Genomic DNA, 15239 nt, shown 5'->3' with positions numbered 1-15239 from the left:
GGCATGTAAACGTAGTCACTGACCACACTTAAAATTGTCAGTTTAATTCATACTAGTGGCTGAGGGCTTGTGCCTGGATGAGACATAATCATCTGTTAAGGCAAAGTTAGTGTCTCATCTGTGACCGTGCAGGACGAGTTGTTCTACGACAAGAAACTTGTCATAGAAGGCGGCATTACGCAAAACACTGAGCTTTTGCAGACACGTGGGTCTTCAGTGGACCTGCAGAGTCTCAGACTGAACCCGTTCTCTCCACAGTCACACCAACCACAGGTCGAAAGGGTCTGATTCAGAAAGCTTTGTTTTTTAAAGTACACTGACCGTATCGGAGATAAACATACTGCTGTTGGCTGCAAACACCAACAGAAGACATTCGTCTACCTCCACCTGAGGATGTGAGGGCTGAACAGAGCAAAATAATCTGGACACGTGATCACACCTGATTGTGTGGTACACGGTGGGGAAACAAATTTTGGGTGTGCGTCTTCGCACTAATTACAGTAATGTTACTGCGCTGCTTTCAAGGTTGCTGTCAGGGTGTCAACTACAACTTTAAACACAGATGAAATAGTGTCAGCAAAGATTTTAAGTCTCCTTTTATTTCTGCAGCTCTGTTAAACTCCACATGGCCTGTGGTTTTTTAAAATTTATTTTACACAGACTCAAACAGAAGATGCCATATTCTGGCTCAGTCTCCTCCCAGCAGGACGGAGGGACGGGGCCATTTACAACAGAGAGCTGGAAAGTTTCGTGTTACTTCTGGTTTAGCGGGCTGGATACAAACAAACTCGTGGCTTGGAGTATGTTTTGTGTTTAACTCGCTAATTCCCTTCAAATTCAAAACATGTTTTGTTGTTAGTTGCTACCACCAAGGCGTCCCACACGTGTGTTGGTTCACATGCACCCGGTGCCTACTTTCCACAGGTAGCACGCAGCTAAAATGATATGTAATGTAATTTTCATACATCATACTGGTAACATCAAATAATTATCACCTTTTAACTGGGAAAGAACTCGGGTTAAAAAAAAATAAACTTTGCAAACCCACACAGAGCTCTGTGACCCACAGGATGTGGATTATAAAAATAATCTGCCAAAACAAACTATGATGGTCTATATATTTTTAAGTTTATATATTATAAAACTGTTGACAAATGAGGTGCACTTTCACAGAGGGGTTGACGGGAGCTAAACTCGCTGCACACACTGAAAAAAACTGCACCATAAGACAGAAGATAGCATTTGGAATAAAAGTCATTAGCAGCTCTGTGTAAATAGTCACTGACACGCGCGCGACTGTTGTGAGCCGCGCATGTCCAGCGCAACACATTTGTGACACATGCAACTTTTTTGGTTCCAAAGTTCATCCAATGAAGGAAGGGAAAGTCATGCTGACACAGCAGTTACTGTGTTTTGATAAAAACAAACGTGACTTGGACGTTCTTTTGGAGTTTGTGTGACAACAATGAACAAGCACACGAGGTGTTTGTTTGTATCCAGCGGCTGAAATCGCAGCTGTGCTCATTAAATGTCAGTTCCGTTTTCCATTCAGAGATGTGAACACAGCCTGGGTCCAGAGTAACTGTTCTTAATTTGCAAGGCTTTGTTTTTTAAATTATTTTAATCAGACATCAGTAATCTTAATTAACTTAAAAGTACTGAGAGCTTTTAGATTTTTCTTCTTCTTCATGGTCAGTCTGGCTGTTTTGGGGCCTCGCTGAACAGTGTTGTAGTTTTTCTACAGCAGAGCTGGATAGCACCTGAGAGAGTGGGTCACACATGCACAGTGGGCTCCGGGTCACTCCGGAGCTGCCTAGTGCGCAGAGTGACATCTATTTCGTCGCTTTATTGCTTCGTGGGAGAAGTGCTCAGATCCACACTGGAGCTTTTTTTCCGACACTGACAGCAACATGAAACGTATGACATCGGCAATCAAAAGGCTTCTTAGACGTCTGTGCTGTTATAGACACACAGAATCTCCTCCTATCATTATTATTAATTTTTCTGTTGTCCAGCAGATGCAAAGTGATGCCTGGTGCAAAGGTACAAGCTGCAAGAACTCTCATGCACGGTGACAGCCTCAGGGAAAGAGGAAAAAATATAAGGAAATACAAGTCACAAATAACCAAAATAAGGATTACATCACATTTAGTGATGAAGTGTGGATGAAGCAATTTTTTTAAAAACCACTAAAACAATAAGTCAGTCGTAATGAAGCGTTGCCCTGAGATGTCTGAATTACTGTGAAACACCGACAGAATGTCAAACTGATGGAGATTCTTACAGACGGAGCCTCACACAGCCCAAACATTTTACCAAATTACGCAAACAGTTCAAAACCTGCCAGGACTAAAAATAATTACAGAAATGCATCAGTCATAAAACACGTCGCACGGCCGCGTTTGTGCAACAGAACCTCTGAGGCTCCGCCTCAAAGCGGCGCTTCCTGCTGAGACGCTACTTAAGTGGTTTAAAGGGATCTGACCCTCTTTGTTTATTTGTTGGACTAGTTCCTCTACAAATGTGCACAGCACTGTGGCGCATGTCACACAATCATGCCAAGTCTGTTGTGACCTCCTGCGTCATCACAGCTACTGTACGTGGACGACCACAGCTACAATTCTGATTAAAACACACTTGTTTTCTTCTAGTGGTTACAGCCTGCAACACACACATATCTACACTCTCTCACACACACACACACACACACAGACGCAGGCTGAGTCACACGTATGTCTTCCTGACATCAGGAAGGGGGAGGAGTTAACACAGCGGGAGTCCTGGTGTGCTGCTGTGTGCCGTCCGGCAGAGCTCGCTCAAAGTTTGGCAGCCATGAAGTTGATGTGAGGCTTAACCAATGGGAAGAGAGGAAGACTCCTCTTGAACTCCGTCATGTCCTGAACCAGCGTGGGCTGTGAACACACAAACAAACTCAGTTTGAATAACAAAACCACTCCGTGTCTGCGGCTGCACTGCATACTGTTGCCATAGTAACAATAATCGGAAGAGCCCTGATGCCTCCCGGCTGGGTCAGTGAGTTCGAGCCACACGTGTGTCTGAGTGCTCACATACCAGCTGTTAAACGGCTGCAGCACGCGGCACGCCGACGCCACACAAACACAGAACGACTCAGTAACAAGGAAGGTAGAACGCTGATGCACATAACGTGTGCATGTGCACAGAAATAAAGGCAAATTAAACTGCTGAGATTCTGCTCAGTGATTTGATTGTACAACGCCCCCCCCCCCCAAAAAAAATAAATGTTTAATTTTAAAAACGAAGCGTTGAGGCCAAAAACAGAAGGCCTTTTCTTTTCCTTTTTGTATTGTTTTAAATGTTCTCCGTTTTGAATAGTCCACAAAGTATCTCCGTTTGTTTACTCTGAAGTCATGTTTAATCTCGAGAAATTTTGTGAGATTTCCTGTCTGAGCTGGGAATGTTCGTGTGTGAAATCTGTTCGTGTGTGGTGGTGTTGTCCTTACCATGTGGCTGAACACCACACACTGTACGACCAAACCTGTTAGAATGTAACAGGTTTGGTCGTACAGTTAACAGACAATCTAACAGTTAGATCTATGATCTTTTATCTTCAGGTCTCTGAGGTTTTGGAAACCTAAAGATAATTTTAAAATCCTGTCGTGTAAACCAGGCTTAAGTGTAGACAGACATGACTGCACAGTGACTGATTCAATGACCCATTTCCTCCACGTTTTGAAGAATGTTTTGCTTTTTAATCACTGCAGGTCTGACTCTTGTTCATTTTTAAATATGTCAAAATACATACTGACTGTTGATGTGGACAGATGAGTACTTAGAATTTTATTGCACATTTTATTTTGAAGGTTGGACTGACACTCAAAACACAGAAGATGACATCTTGGCTTCTGGGAAATCACAATGGACCTTTATAAAAGCCTTTCTGGTGTTTACGCACAAAATGATCGATCAACTAACCCAGGACTCACTTTGGCTAAAGTTCAGTTAGGATTCATGTAGCTCATGTGGTTTATCTGGTTCCACTGTGAGTTTTGTTTATTGACAAGATTAAAATAAATAAATTATGATGTATTTATTGTTAACTAGCCAACATGGGAAAGCGGTAGCAGCGCTGGTAAATATGGAATTGGAATTGTTAAACACACTGAAAACAGGGTAAAAGAGACTCGCTCAAAAAAAAAAAATAACATTGAACCTTTTCTGCTTTTGACCAGTATTATTATTCATTATTATCACTTTACCGGGGCATTGCTAGGCTGGTATCGTAGATTTACGTCGATGCTATCTGGCTATACCCACCCACTGTGCGTAAACAAATGACGTCATAACGCGCGCAGCCCAAGAACTGTCCGCAGAGGAGGGGGGGAAAAAAAAAACTGTCCGCAGAGGAAAAGATGAAAATGCGAGAAGTGTGTTTTGGTCCCAATATGGATATTCCGGATGATTTTCTCATGGATAGTACGACAATGAACAGCAGCTAAAGCAGCCAGCTTGATGACACACTGGCTAAATTGGAGAGCAGCGTGTGCCAGCCAACACGACAAAAGTTATGTGAGCCAACTTTTTATGTATGCGTTACGTGTTGTGTATCTCAGTATGAAGTGCTAATAATGCAAATAACATGCTTTTGGAGGGCGGTATGCATTTTCTGAGTCCCTCCGTTCATGGCTAGTCGCCGCAATGACAGATATTCGCTCGAGTTAGACGAGGGCGAATATCTGTCATTTTGGGTGACTGGGCGGGAACGTCGGGCCTCTGAAAATGCATACCACCCTCCAAAAGCATGTTATTTGCATTATTAGTGAAAAGAAGTAAAATATGAAGACGTGCAGTCGTCCATCAGTTTTGTAACTGCAACACAGATCAGAAACCGTGGTCCATCTGCACTCACCTCTCAACACACCAACTTTAACACTGTTTTATTTACTGCAGTTTTACAAACTTTTTACAATTTTGATTCGTCCATGCCAAGAAGTAATGCTGGTAGACGAATGTCTCCACTTGAAATTAAGTCCTTTGTGTTTACACGCTTTTAAATCTTATGCCTGGAAGAAGGATGTGACCAGATTTTGAGTTCATGTTTCTGACGTTCACACGTTACAGAATTACTGAAAAACCAATTAATCCAAAAATCTACTCAAACATCTGAGCCTCGTTTATAAAAGAGGACTTTAGTCAAACTTCAAAATCAATGCCAGGGCCAGATATGTAACGAAATATTTTTAATACTGTCACTGGAAATGAGGGTGCAACATAATCCTTTTTTAATCTCATTATTTCATGCAGCCTGCAGTGAAACAGAAGTCAAAGTAAATACTATGTCACTGAAAGTTTTTTATTATTTGCATTTTCTGTCTCATCCCAACTTTTTCTGATTTGGGGCTGTACCGGTAGTCTGATGTCTCTATTTTCATCACTGTCTTTGTAAAGTATTTCTTTTTGATCATTCATAAGTGTGAACGCTCCATCTGTCATCTTCAGGACTCGGGGTGATTTAAACTGTGGCATGATTTCAAAGCGTTAAAAGCTGTTTTACCATTCTGATGAGCGCTGGCAGGTGAGCATGAGCAGAGTGATTACCTGTGGCAGAGAAGGAGCAGGGGCCAGGTTGATATCATTCTGAGTGGGAAATTCTCCCACCAGTGGACCTGTCAATCACGACACACAATGAACCTACTGGACCGGTGGGACAGAAATAAGCCATTCTAACCATCATGTGGATCCTGATACTCACAGGAGTCCATCTCTCTGGACAGGACATGCACAGAGACCTTGTGCCTCTTTGCAGCACCCACCATCAATCGTTCCTACGACACAAAAATAAATGAATAAAAACAACTATGGCTGCTGCTAAAGATCTTATTTCCCCTTGAAAACTTCATTTCATACACAGTAAGTGTTGACAGACTAATAAAGCAAACATACACAAATGTTTGATTCTGAATCGAAGAAATAATCACATAAAACATTTAAGAATTCAATTATCACACCCAGTAAACAACAGACATTTCAGTGGAAAATACAAACAACAAAGAAAAATATTACTAAATGTCCCAAAAGGCACGTTTGGGAAGCTGGCAACAAATTTGCAAGTTACAAACTAAAGAAGGTTTTAGTCCACTATCAATCCTGAGGGAACTGGTTTTGGAGTTGCTAAAGTTGAGAGATTTTTCTCCACAGGCTGGCTGTCGATCTACCCCCCCAATTTTACTTCATTCGCGGTATAACTGAAATGTTATCCTTCCTGGTTTAAGGTGGTTTTGGGTTCCACCTTAAAATGATCATTCCCAATCTGGCAAGAACCAGATGAAATGCCAGTTAATAACATAAGGTTGTCTGGCATAGCACAGTTTGATCTTTTGGCTGCTATTAAAATGTCTGTTGATAGGCTATATTCTTCTCTATTGCCAATGCTATAATTAAGTAAGATTTATTTCTATAGCACCTTTCAAGATAGAAATCACAAAGTGCTTCACATAAGAACAAAGAAATAAAAAGCAGCAGAAACATAAAACCATAAAAACTAGGTAAAAGCCAACCTATACAAAAGGGTCTTTAGCTTCACTTTAAATGTTTCGACAGAGTCCACGGAGCGTAGGTCCAAAGGCAGTGCATTCCACATTTTGGGTGCCACCACAGTCTCCCCTTAAGCTAGAAACAATGTTTAGCATAACTGGAGGTAGCTAACCATTTCAAACAGTAATCTTTAGGGCCATCTTTCAGGCCCTGTCACACTTTGATGATTTAGCCATCGTATGCCGACCATATTAAAAACGCTGGCATACGCAGGCGTACATCTAATAAGTTATGCAGCTCTCACACCAAGATGACTTAACCAATGTATGCTGACAGCCCTTTTTCCACAGAGTGGTCTGGGTCGGTACTGAACAGTATGATTGATACGTGTCGGAACAGTTAAGTCTGGCTAAGTTTGTGTTTCTACCGCCAGCGGAGCCATTTTGTTTGGCAGGTGGAACACTTAAATATTGACAAGCACGTCATTGAGCACGCGTATGTTGTCACACGGCCCCGCCCCCTCCACACAGAGGCAAACGAGAGTAATTTAACATTTTATTTAATTTTCGTCTTGGTGGATCATAGGATTTATTTTCATCGCATGCAGAATGCTGAAGAATCAACTGCTGATCAACTGTTAAATTCTGATGTGACTGAATGAGGTGCTGTGACTCTTTCGACTTTTAAAATAAGTTAATTAACTTGTAGTACAAAGTGCCAGCATTCTCTGGTTCAGACTGAGAAATGCTACGTTTCTTCAGCCACGACAAGGAATTAAAAGTATTTTCAGATGTCATTTTCCAAAATCAGGAGGCTTTATGTGGATAAGTTTTCGTCAGGCTGTGATGATGAATCCAACTGAAACGAACAGGTAAGATTAAGACTTCATATTTACTCAATGTGTGAATAGCTTTAATTTTTGAAATGGTTTAAACTGTTCGCATGATTGCAGGTTTCAGTTATTCAGCCAATCAGTGGACAGCATCAATGGACATATTTTGACTTATGAGTAACTCAGAAGAAAAGTGAACAATCGCATAACTTATGTCCCGTATCAACCATATGATGGCATGCGTTAAAAATATTTTGCATTCTCAAAATTTCTGTGAGGTACTACAATGTATATCAGCACGCTTCAACATGCTCTTAACTTATACAAAACTTACCCAGAACTTATTAGATGTATGCCAGGGTTTTTAATACGCTGATAATATGCTGGCTAAATTGTCATGGTGTGACAGGGGTGTTACATGTCATCAAACAAACATTGAGAAAGTTGCAGTCTAAAGCCATATTTGGATGGGGCTAGATTTATATATGAGGAAGTAGACTAATGTAATATTCAGGGATGATTCACACTGGATTATAAATTATAAATGCTTGAGATGGGAGTGGCTGTGACAAAAAAAAAAAAAAAAATCCCAAGAGGCATCTGTGCTTGTTTCTTTGTTCTTGCAAACTGCAGGATTGTCTTACAGACATAAAGACATGGATGACCTCTAATTTCCTGCTTTTAAACTCAGATAAAACTGAAGTTATTGTACTTGGCCCCACAAATCTTAGAAACATGGTATCTAATCAGATCCTTACTCTGGATGGCATTACCCTGACCTCTAGTAATACTGTAAGAAATCTTGGAGTCATTTTTGATCAGGATATGTCATTCAAAGCGCATATTAAACAAATATGTAGGACTGCTTTTTTGCATTTACGCAATATCTTTAAAATTAGAAAGGTCTTGTCTCAGAGTGACCCTGAACCATCCCTTAGTTATGCTGCTATAGACTTAGACTGCTGGGGGGTTTCCATGATGCACTGTTTCTTTTTATTCACCTCTTTTTGCTCTGTATACACCACTCTGCATTTAATCATTAGTTATTGATCTCTGCTCCCCTCCACAGCATGTCTTTTTCCTGGTTCTCTCCCTCAGTCCCAACCAGTCCCAGCAGAAGACTGCCCCTCCCTTAGCCTGGTTCTGCTGGAGGTTTCTTCCTGTTAAAAGGGGGTTTTTCCTTCCCACTGTCGCCAAGTACTTGCTCATAGGGGGTCGTTTTGACCGTTGGGGTTTTTCTGTGATTATTGTATGGCTTTTGCCTTGCAATATGAAGCGCCTTGGGGCAACTGTTTGTTGTGATTTGGCGTTATATAAATTAAATTGATTTGAATTGATTTGATTCTTGGCTCTATGACAGAATGAATCTGTCTCTACGGTCACTTTCTATAACCGAGCATTAGGTTATCTGTCGGCGCTGCTTTTTTGGGGGGAGGGGGTGGGGGCTGTTTGCACTTTGTGGAGCAACGCTCTGGGTGCCCAAGCAGAGTAGGCAGTCGGAACACTGCTCATCCAAAAACATTTTAATCTGCATGCAGAGATGCTCTCTTTGCAGTGTACTCAGTGCATGTGTCACACAGCAGGTGGTACAAAGACACACAGACAATGCACACAGTTGAAGTAATGAAATGAACGTTTTGGCTCATTGACGGTTTTCCAAAATATATGTGTAAGCAGGTCCATACTTAAATAAACAGCAGAAAACACCTTTTAAACAGGATATTACTGATGTCTCGTTTTACACTGGATTAATATAACAAGGTAATTTCTACAGTTCATTTTACAGAAGTTGAAAGTCGCCAAAATCATTACAGACATGGGTGTGCAGTCAGTAACCAGCATGTCAATGATGCAGAGCTCATCAGTTTATTGTCCAAACTATTGTGTAAATGCACTTTCACTTTATACATGCTTCCCTTAGGCAGTATTATTAGAAAACATTGCTTAAATTTTCATTGTTACGCAGATGATACCCAGCTTTATCTATCCACGAAGCCAGAGGACACACACCAATTAGTTAAACTGCAGGAATGTCTTTCAGACATAAAGACATGGATGACCTCTAATTTCCTGCTTTTAAATTCAGATAAAACTGAAGTTATTGTACTTGGCCCCACAAATCTTAGAAACATGGTGTCTAACCAGATCCTTACTCTGGATGGCATTACCCTGACCTCCAGTAATACTGTGAGAAATCTTGGAGTCATTTTTGATCAGGATATGTCCTTCAATGCGCATATTAAGCAAATATGTAGGACTGCTTTTTTGCATTTGCGCAATATCTCTAAAATTAGAAAATTCTTGTCTCAGAGTGATGCTGAAAAGCTAATTCATGCATTTATTTCTTCTAGGCTGGGCTATTGTAATTCATTATTATCAGACTGTCCTAAAAGTTCCCTGAAAAGCGTTTAGTTAATTCAAAATTCTGCAGCTAGAGCACTGACAGGGACTAGAAGGAGAGAGCATATTTCACCCATATTGGCTGGTAATTCCAGAATAGAATTTAAAATTCTTCTTCTTACTTATCAGGTTTTGAATAATCAGGTCCCATCTTATCTTAGGGACCTCATAGTACCATATCACCCCAATAAAGCGCTTCACTCTCAGACTGCAGGCTTACTTGTAGTTCCTAGGGTTTGTAAGAGTAGAATGGGAGGCAGAGCCTTTAGCTTTCAGGCTCCTCTCCTGTGGAACCAGCTCCCAATTCGAATTAGGGAGACAGACACCCTCTCTACTTTTAAGATTAAGCTTAAAACTTTCCTTTTTGAAAAAGCTTATAGTTACAGCTGGATCAGGTGACCCTGAACCATCCCTCAGTTATGCTGCTATAGACTTAGACTGCTGGGGGGTTTCCCATGATGCACCCAGTGTTTCTTTTTATTCACCTCTTTTTGCTCTGTATGCACCACTCTGCTTTTAATCATTGGTGACTGATCTCTGCTGTCTCCCACAGCATGTCTTTTTCCTGATTCTCTCCCCTCAGCCCCAACCAGTCCCAGCAGAAGACTGCCCCTCCCTGAGCCTGGTTCTGCTGGAGGTCTCTTCCTGTTAAAAGGGAGTTTTTCCTTCCCACTGTCGCCAAGTGCTTGCTCATAGGGGGTCGTTTGACCATTGGGGTTTTTCTGTAATTATTGTATGGCTTTTGCCTTACAATATAAAGTGCCTTGGGGCGACTGTTTGTTGTGATTTGGCGCTATATAAATAAAATTGATTTGATTTGAATCTGAACTATGAGGTGAAATGTTTACAGCAGTGTGTAAACTATTTTTGGAGATAGTAATTTACACATTACAATTTTTTTGCTGGTAGTTGAGGTTCTCTTTCAAAATCTTTAAAACAATGTGCAAAATTTTGTGAGTGGTGTCTTATTTTGGTGAATTTTTTTTCATAGCAAGCATGCAATTCGTGGACGTGCTATTTTAGGTACATTTCACGCAGATGACCACAAAAAAAGTCCATATTTTGCCTAAAATTTCCAAATTCTGCAAAGAATTGTGAACAGTGCTTAGATGCAGCAAAAAAAAACAAAAAAAAAAACAAACAAACAAAACAACAAAAAAACATTGGAATCAAAATCCACCAAGAACTGATGATGAAGAAGCACTCTGTATGAGTTGTGGATGGATGCCAGCTGGACAGACACTTAGCCATGACATTAGCTCATAGGACCTTTGGTCCAGGTGAGCTAAAATGACTGAAATGGCACATTCTGACATTGCCAACATCACTGAGAAACTCTGGTAATTATTAATTGATCTCAACTACTCACGTATAACCTGTCCTGTCCAAAAAGAGCTTAAGGCCAACACTTATAAGGTACAAAGTATAAGATGTTTGTCAATAACACTGTGATCTGTAGTGAGAGCAGAGAGCAGGCTGAGAGGAGCCTGGAGAGTTGGAGATACATTCTGGAGAGAAGAGGAATGAATGTCAGTAGGCACAAGATGGAATACATATACATGAGGGGGGAGCATGCTGGAATAGTGCAGTTACAAGGAGTAGAGGTGGTGAAGGTAGAAGAGTTTAAATACTTGGGGTCAACTGTCTAAAGTAACGGAGAGTGTGGTAGAGATGAGAAGAAGAGAGCGTAGGTAGGGTGGAGTTGGTGGAGAAAGTTGACAGGAGTGATTTGTACATGAATGAATGAGAATGTTTACAAGACTGTAGTGAGACCGAGAGTTACGAATGTAACTACGGTTCTATGAATTCCGGATGACCGCCAGATGGCGGTGCTTTAGCACCTGGATAACTACATGTGCGCAGCACAGAGGTCGAGAATATATACCAACAAAGTCACGCCATTGAATGTGACCTGGGTGACGTCACTGGTTGACTTTATATACCAGACGCACCCAGCGCTCGCTTCTTTTCGGAATAAACTCGCAAGACTGAGTGACAAGCAACTCTGGCGGTCATCCGGAATTCATAGAACCGTAGTTACATTCGTAACTCTCGTTCTATTTTCATTCCTCCTGCTTTAGCACCTGGATGACTTAATACCAACAAGGTCACGAAGAGTTACACTCACCTCGCATCAGCAGTGGGGAGTGGAGGCAGACAACACCGCCGAAGTCACCGCAGGAGGAGCAGCCACATTCAGTCTGTAACAGCGGGCGAAGGTACAGGACGAAGCCCACGTAGCAGCAGCACAAATATCACTCAAAGGGACACCTCTCAGTGCAGCCCAGGAGGTGGACACCCCTCTGGTGGAATGGCACATAACCTTAGGAGGCTGAAGACCTCTGGACCTGTATACTTGTAAAATGGCATCCATGACCCAATGCGAGAGTCGCTGCTTTGAGACAGCACAGCCTCTTTTGTGATCACCGTAACACACAAACAGGGCATCCGTTTTCCGGATCCCAGCAGTCGCACTAATGTACTGCTTCAACATTCGGACAGGACACAGGGAACCTGAAACAGATAATCCTGGATCAGAATGCGGGACATACACAGCCAAGGAAACTGGCTGGTTAACATGAAAAGTTGAAATTCTCTTGGGTAAAAAGGACGGATTAGGCTACAGCGTAACCCCAGATCCGTCAGAATTCCATCGCAAACAGTCCCCAGCGACAGATAGGGCATGGAGCTCTCCCACCCGCTTAGCCGAAGACAGTGCAAGTAGAAAGGCAGTCTTCACTGACACCCATTTAAGATCAGCACTTTCAACTGGTTGGAAAGGGGATAAGCTTAAATCCTCCAGGACTAGAGGAAGGTCCCATGAAGGTACGCGTGCAAGCCTTGGAGGCCGCAAACGTAGAGCACCTTTCAAAAAACGACACACTAAGAGGTGTGAACCCACTGACCGGCCATCAACGTAGACGTGCCGGGCAGAGACTGCAGCAACATAAACCTTCAAGGTAGTGACAGAAAGTCCTTTCTCCAGCAGTTCTTGTAAATATTTGAGGAGAATAGGCACAGGGCAATGCTCCGGGTCTAACTTTTGTTTCTCACACCACCATGACAGCTTCCATCTGTTGTCATACAAAGCCCTGATAGTCTGAACAACAGCCTGGTCACAAGAACTTAACAAGGAGTCTGGCCCCTCAACGGCCACACATACAGTTGAAGGCGTTCTGGGTGAGGGTGCCAAATCCTGCCCTGTAGCTGTGACAACAAATCCTTCCTCTCCGGGAGAGCCCAAGGTTCTCCCTCGAGGAGTTTGTAAATCATGGGAAACCAAATCCTCCCATGCCAGAATGGAGCAACCAGCAGCACCCTGTGGCTGCTCTGATCTATCCTGTGCAGTGTCAACATCAGCAGCGGGAGAGGAGGGAAGGCATAAAGGAGGCAATCCGGCCACGGGTGAGCCAATGCATCCTGCCCCAGCGGGCTGTCTGGTTCCAAGAGGGAGTACCATCGTGGGCAATGTGTCACGGTGCTTGAAGCGAAAAGGTCCACTTCCGCTGCACCATATTTCTGCCAGATCATTTGGACCACAATCGGGTTCAGTCTCCACTCTCCCGGTGGTGGTTTCTGTCTGGAGAGTAAATCCGCTGCGCTGTTCTGTACACCGGGCAGATGAACTGCTCTGACACTCTGAAGGCGAGGCAACACCCATAAGAGAAGCTTCCGAGTTTCTGCCAATGAGTGATTGGACCTGGTGCCCCCCTGATAGTTTATGTGATAGACTGCTGACGTGTTGTCTGACCGGACAAGAACATGTCTTCCTCTCAGGGCCGGGAGGAAATGCTTGAGAGCCAGTCGCACAGCGCGAAGTTGCAGCACGTTTGTGTTGGAGTCTCTCCTGGGGACTCCAGACACCCCTCACCATCCTGTGATTCCACACGGCCCCCAACCTTTGAGTGATGCATCTGTAACAACCACCTCTCGGCGAGAAGGAACAGAGCCTAGAGGGACACCCTTGCAGATGAAGTCCACGTCCAGGCACTGGTTGGAGAGTCGTACAAGTCTGTACTGATGCAACTTTGAGTTGAGGCCTAGGTTGTTGATCCAAATCTGTAGGGGACGTAAGAACAGAAGTCCCAAAGGTACCACTAGCGCCATTGCAGTCAATTTGCCTATCAACCAGAGCAGCAAACCAAAAGGCAGCGTCACAGCCCGTTGAATGTGTGAGACGAGACAAATTACATCGTCCACTCTCTGCAGGGATGGCGATGCAGTCATAGTCAGGGAGTTGATGGCAATGCCGATGAAGGTCGTTTGTTGACTGGGAACAAGAGAACTCTTTGCAAAGTTCACTGTGAGTCCTAAATGAGAGACATGGTTCAGTAGAAGAGCTGTGTCGTTGTGTGCCTGCTCCTGAGTCGGAGCACAGACAAGCCAATCGTCTAAGTAGGGTAGGATTCTTAATCCAAGAGCTTGCAGTGGGTCTAGTGCTGCAGCCATACATCTGGTAAATGTACGAGGGGCGAGAGAGAGGCCGAAAGGAAGCACCCTGAACTGGTATGCCCAACCTTCAAAAGCAAAGCGGAGAAACTGGCTGTGATGAGGCGCCACTGGCACATGGAAATAGGCATCTTTTAAGTCGGCACTTGTGAACCAGTCTCCTGGTGTGATAGTTTGAAGGACGTCTACTGTGCGGAGCATGTGAAACTGCAGCACTCTGATATAACGATTCAGACATCGGAGATCGAGGACAGGATGAAAGCCGCCATCCTTCTTTGGAACAAGGAATCAAATTGAATAGAACCCCCTGAGCTGGTCTGAAGTGTGAACTGGCTCTATGGCCCCCTTCACCAGGAGTTCCAAAATCTCCCGTTGTAGGGCAGCAGACTGCACCGAGTTGGAAACAACAGTCATCCTCACCCCATTGAACTTTGGAGGACGACATCTGAACTGAATTCTGTAACCTTCGAACAAGGTTGAAATGACCCATGGGTCTTGAACTTGAGCCTCCCAGTGGCTGAGTTGATTTTGTGAAAAACGGCTGGGGGCCAAACATTGGCAGTCAGACCCGACCACCTCTGCCTCGCATCCCTGAGGACCTCTGGGCGCGATTACTGGAAGCTCTGTGAAACCGTTCAGTTCTCGGGGGTCTGCCCGTAGGCTCACGAAAGGCAGGCTGCTGGGAGAGCTGGCCCTCAACTGCAAAAGCACGTGCAGCTCTGGGAGTCGGCGGAAGCCTGGATGTAGAGTGAAAAGCTGTAGCACATCTGACTGGCTGAGGTCTGGAAGACAGGTGTAGGTCAACAAACTGTTGTCGAGATTTACTAGCCTCAACAGCATGCTCCAAAGTTTGTTGGGCCGCAGGTCCAAATAGTGTGCCTCTGCAGGATACGAATAGGGGGGACTGCGCAAGCCACACCTGACGTCTAGTGATGGTAAGGGTTGACATCAGTCTGCCAAGCTCTCTGGACATATAAGCAAAGGTTTGGAGTGAGGCATCACTAAGACTTTGCGTAGCATCATCAACCTCTGCCTCCCTCAAAGA

At 43.5% G+C, this 15239-nt stretch overlaps 1 protein-coding gene across 4 annotated transcripts in view; it reads right to left on the bottom strand.

The window, feature by feature from the left end:
* ide (insulin-degrading enzyme) overlaps window positions 1-15239 on the bottom strand; it is a 120959-nt gene that overhangs the window by 15143 nt on the left and 90577 nt on the right. For 3 of the 4 annotated variants that reach the window (XM_034184176.1, XM_034184180.1, XM_034184178.1), the window contains exons 23-25: window positions 5732-5804; window positions 5578-5645; window positions 920-2912 (exon numbers count right to left, since the gene is read on the bottom strand). In XM_034184176.1, coding sequence (XP_034040067.1) covers window positions 2817-2912; window positions 5578-5645; window positions 5732-5804 — 237 coding nt within the window. In that variant the 3' untranslated portion in view covers window positions 920-2816. Of the gene's footprint in view, window positions 1-919; window positions 2913-5577; window positions 5646-5731; window positions 5805-15239 lie in introns of those variants that run through there. The other variant, XM_034184177.1, reaches the window with a different exon arrangement.

Source organism: Thalassophryne amazonica, chromosome 13 (genome assembly GCF_902500255.1).
Source record: "Thalassophryne amazonica chromosome 13, fThaAma1.1, whole genome shotgun sequence".
In the NCBI taxonomy this organism is placed as follows: Eukaryota; Metazoa; Chordata; class Actinopteri; order Batrachoidiformes; family Batrachoididae; genus Thalassophryne; species Thalassophryne amazonica.
This window is presented reverse-complemented; position numbering and strand designations above follow the sequence as displayed.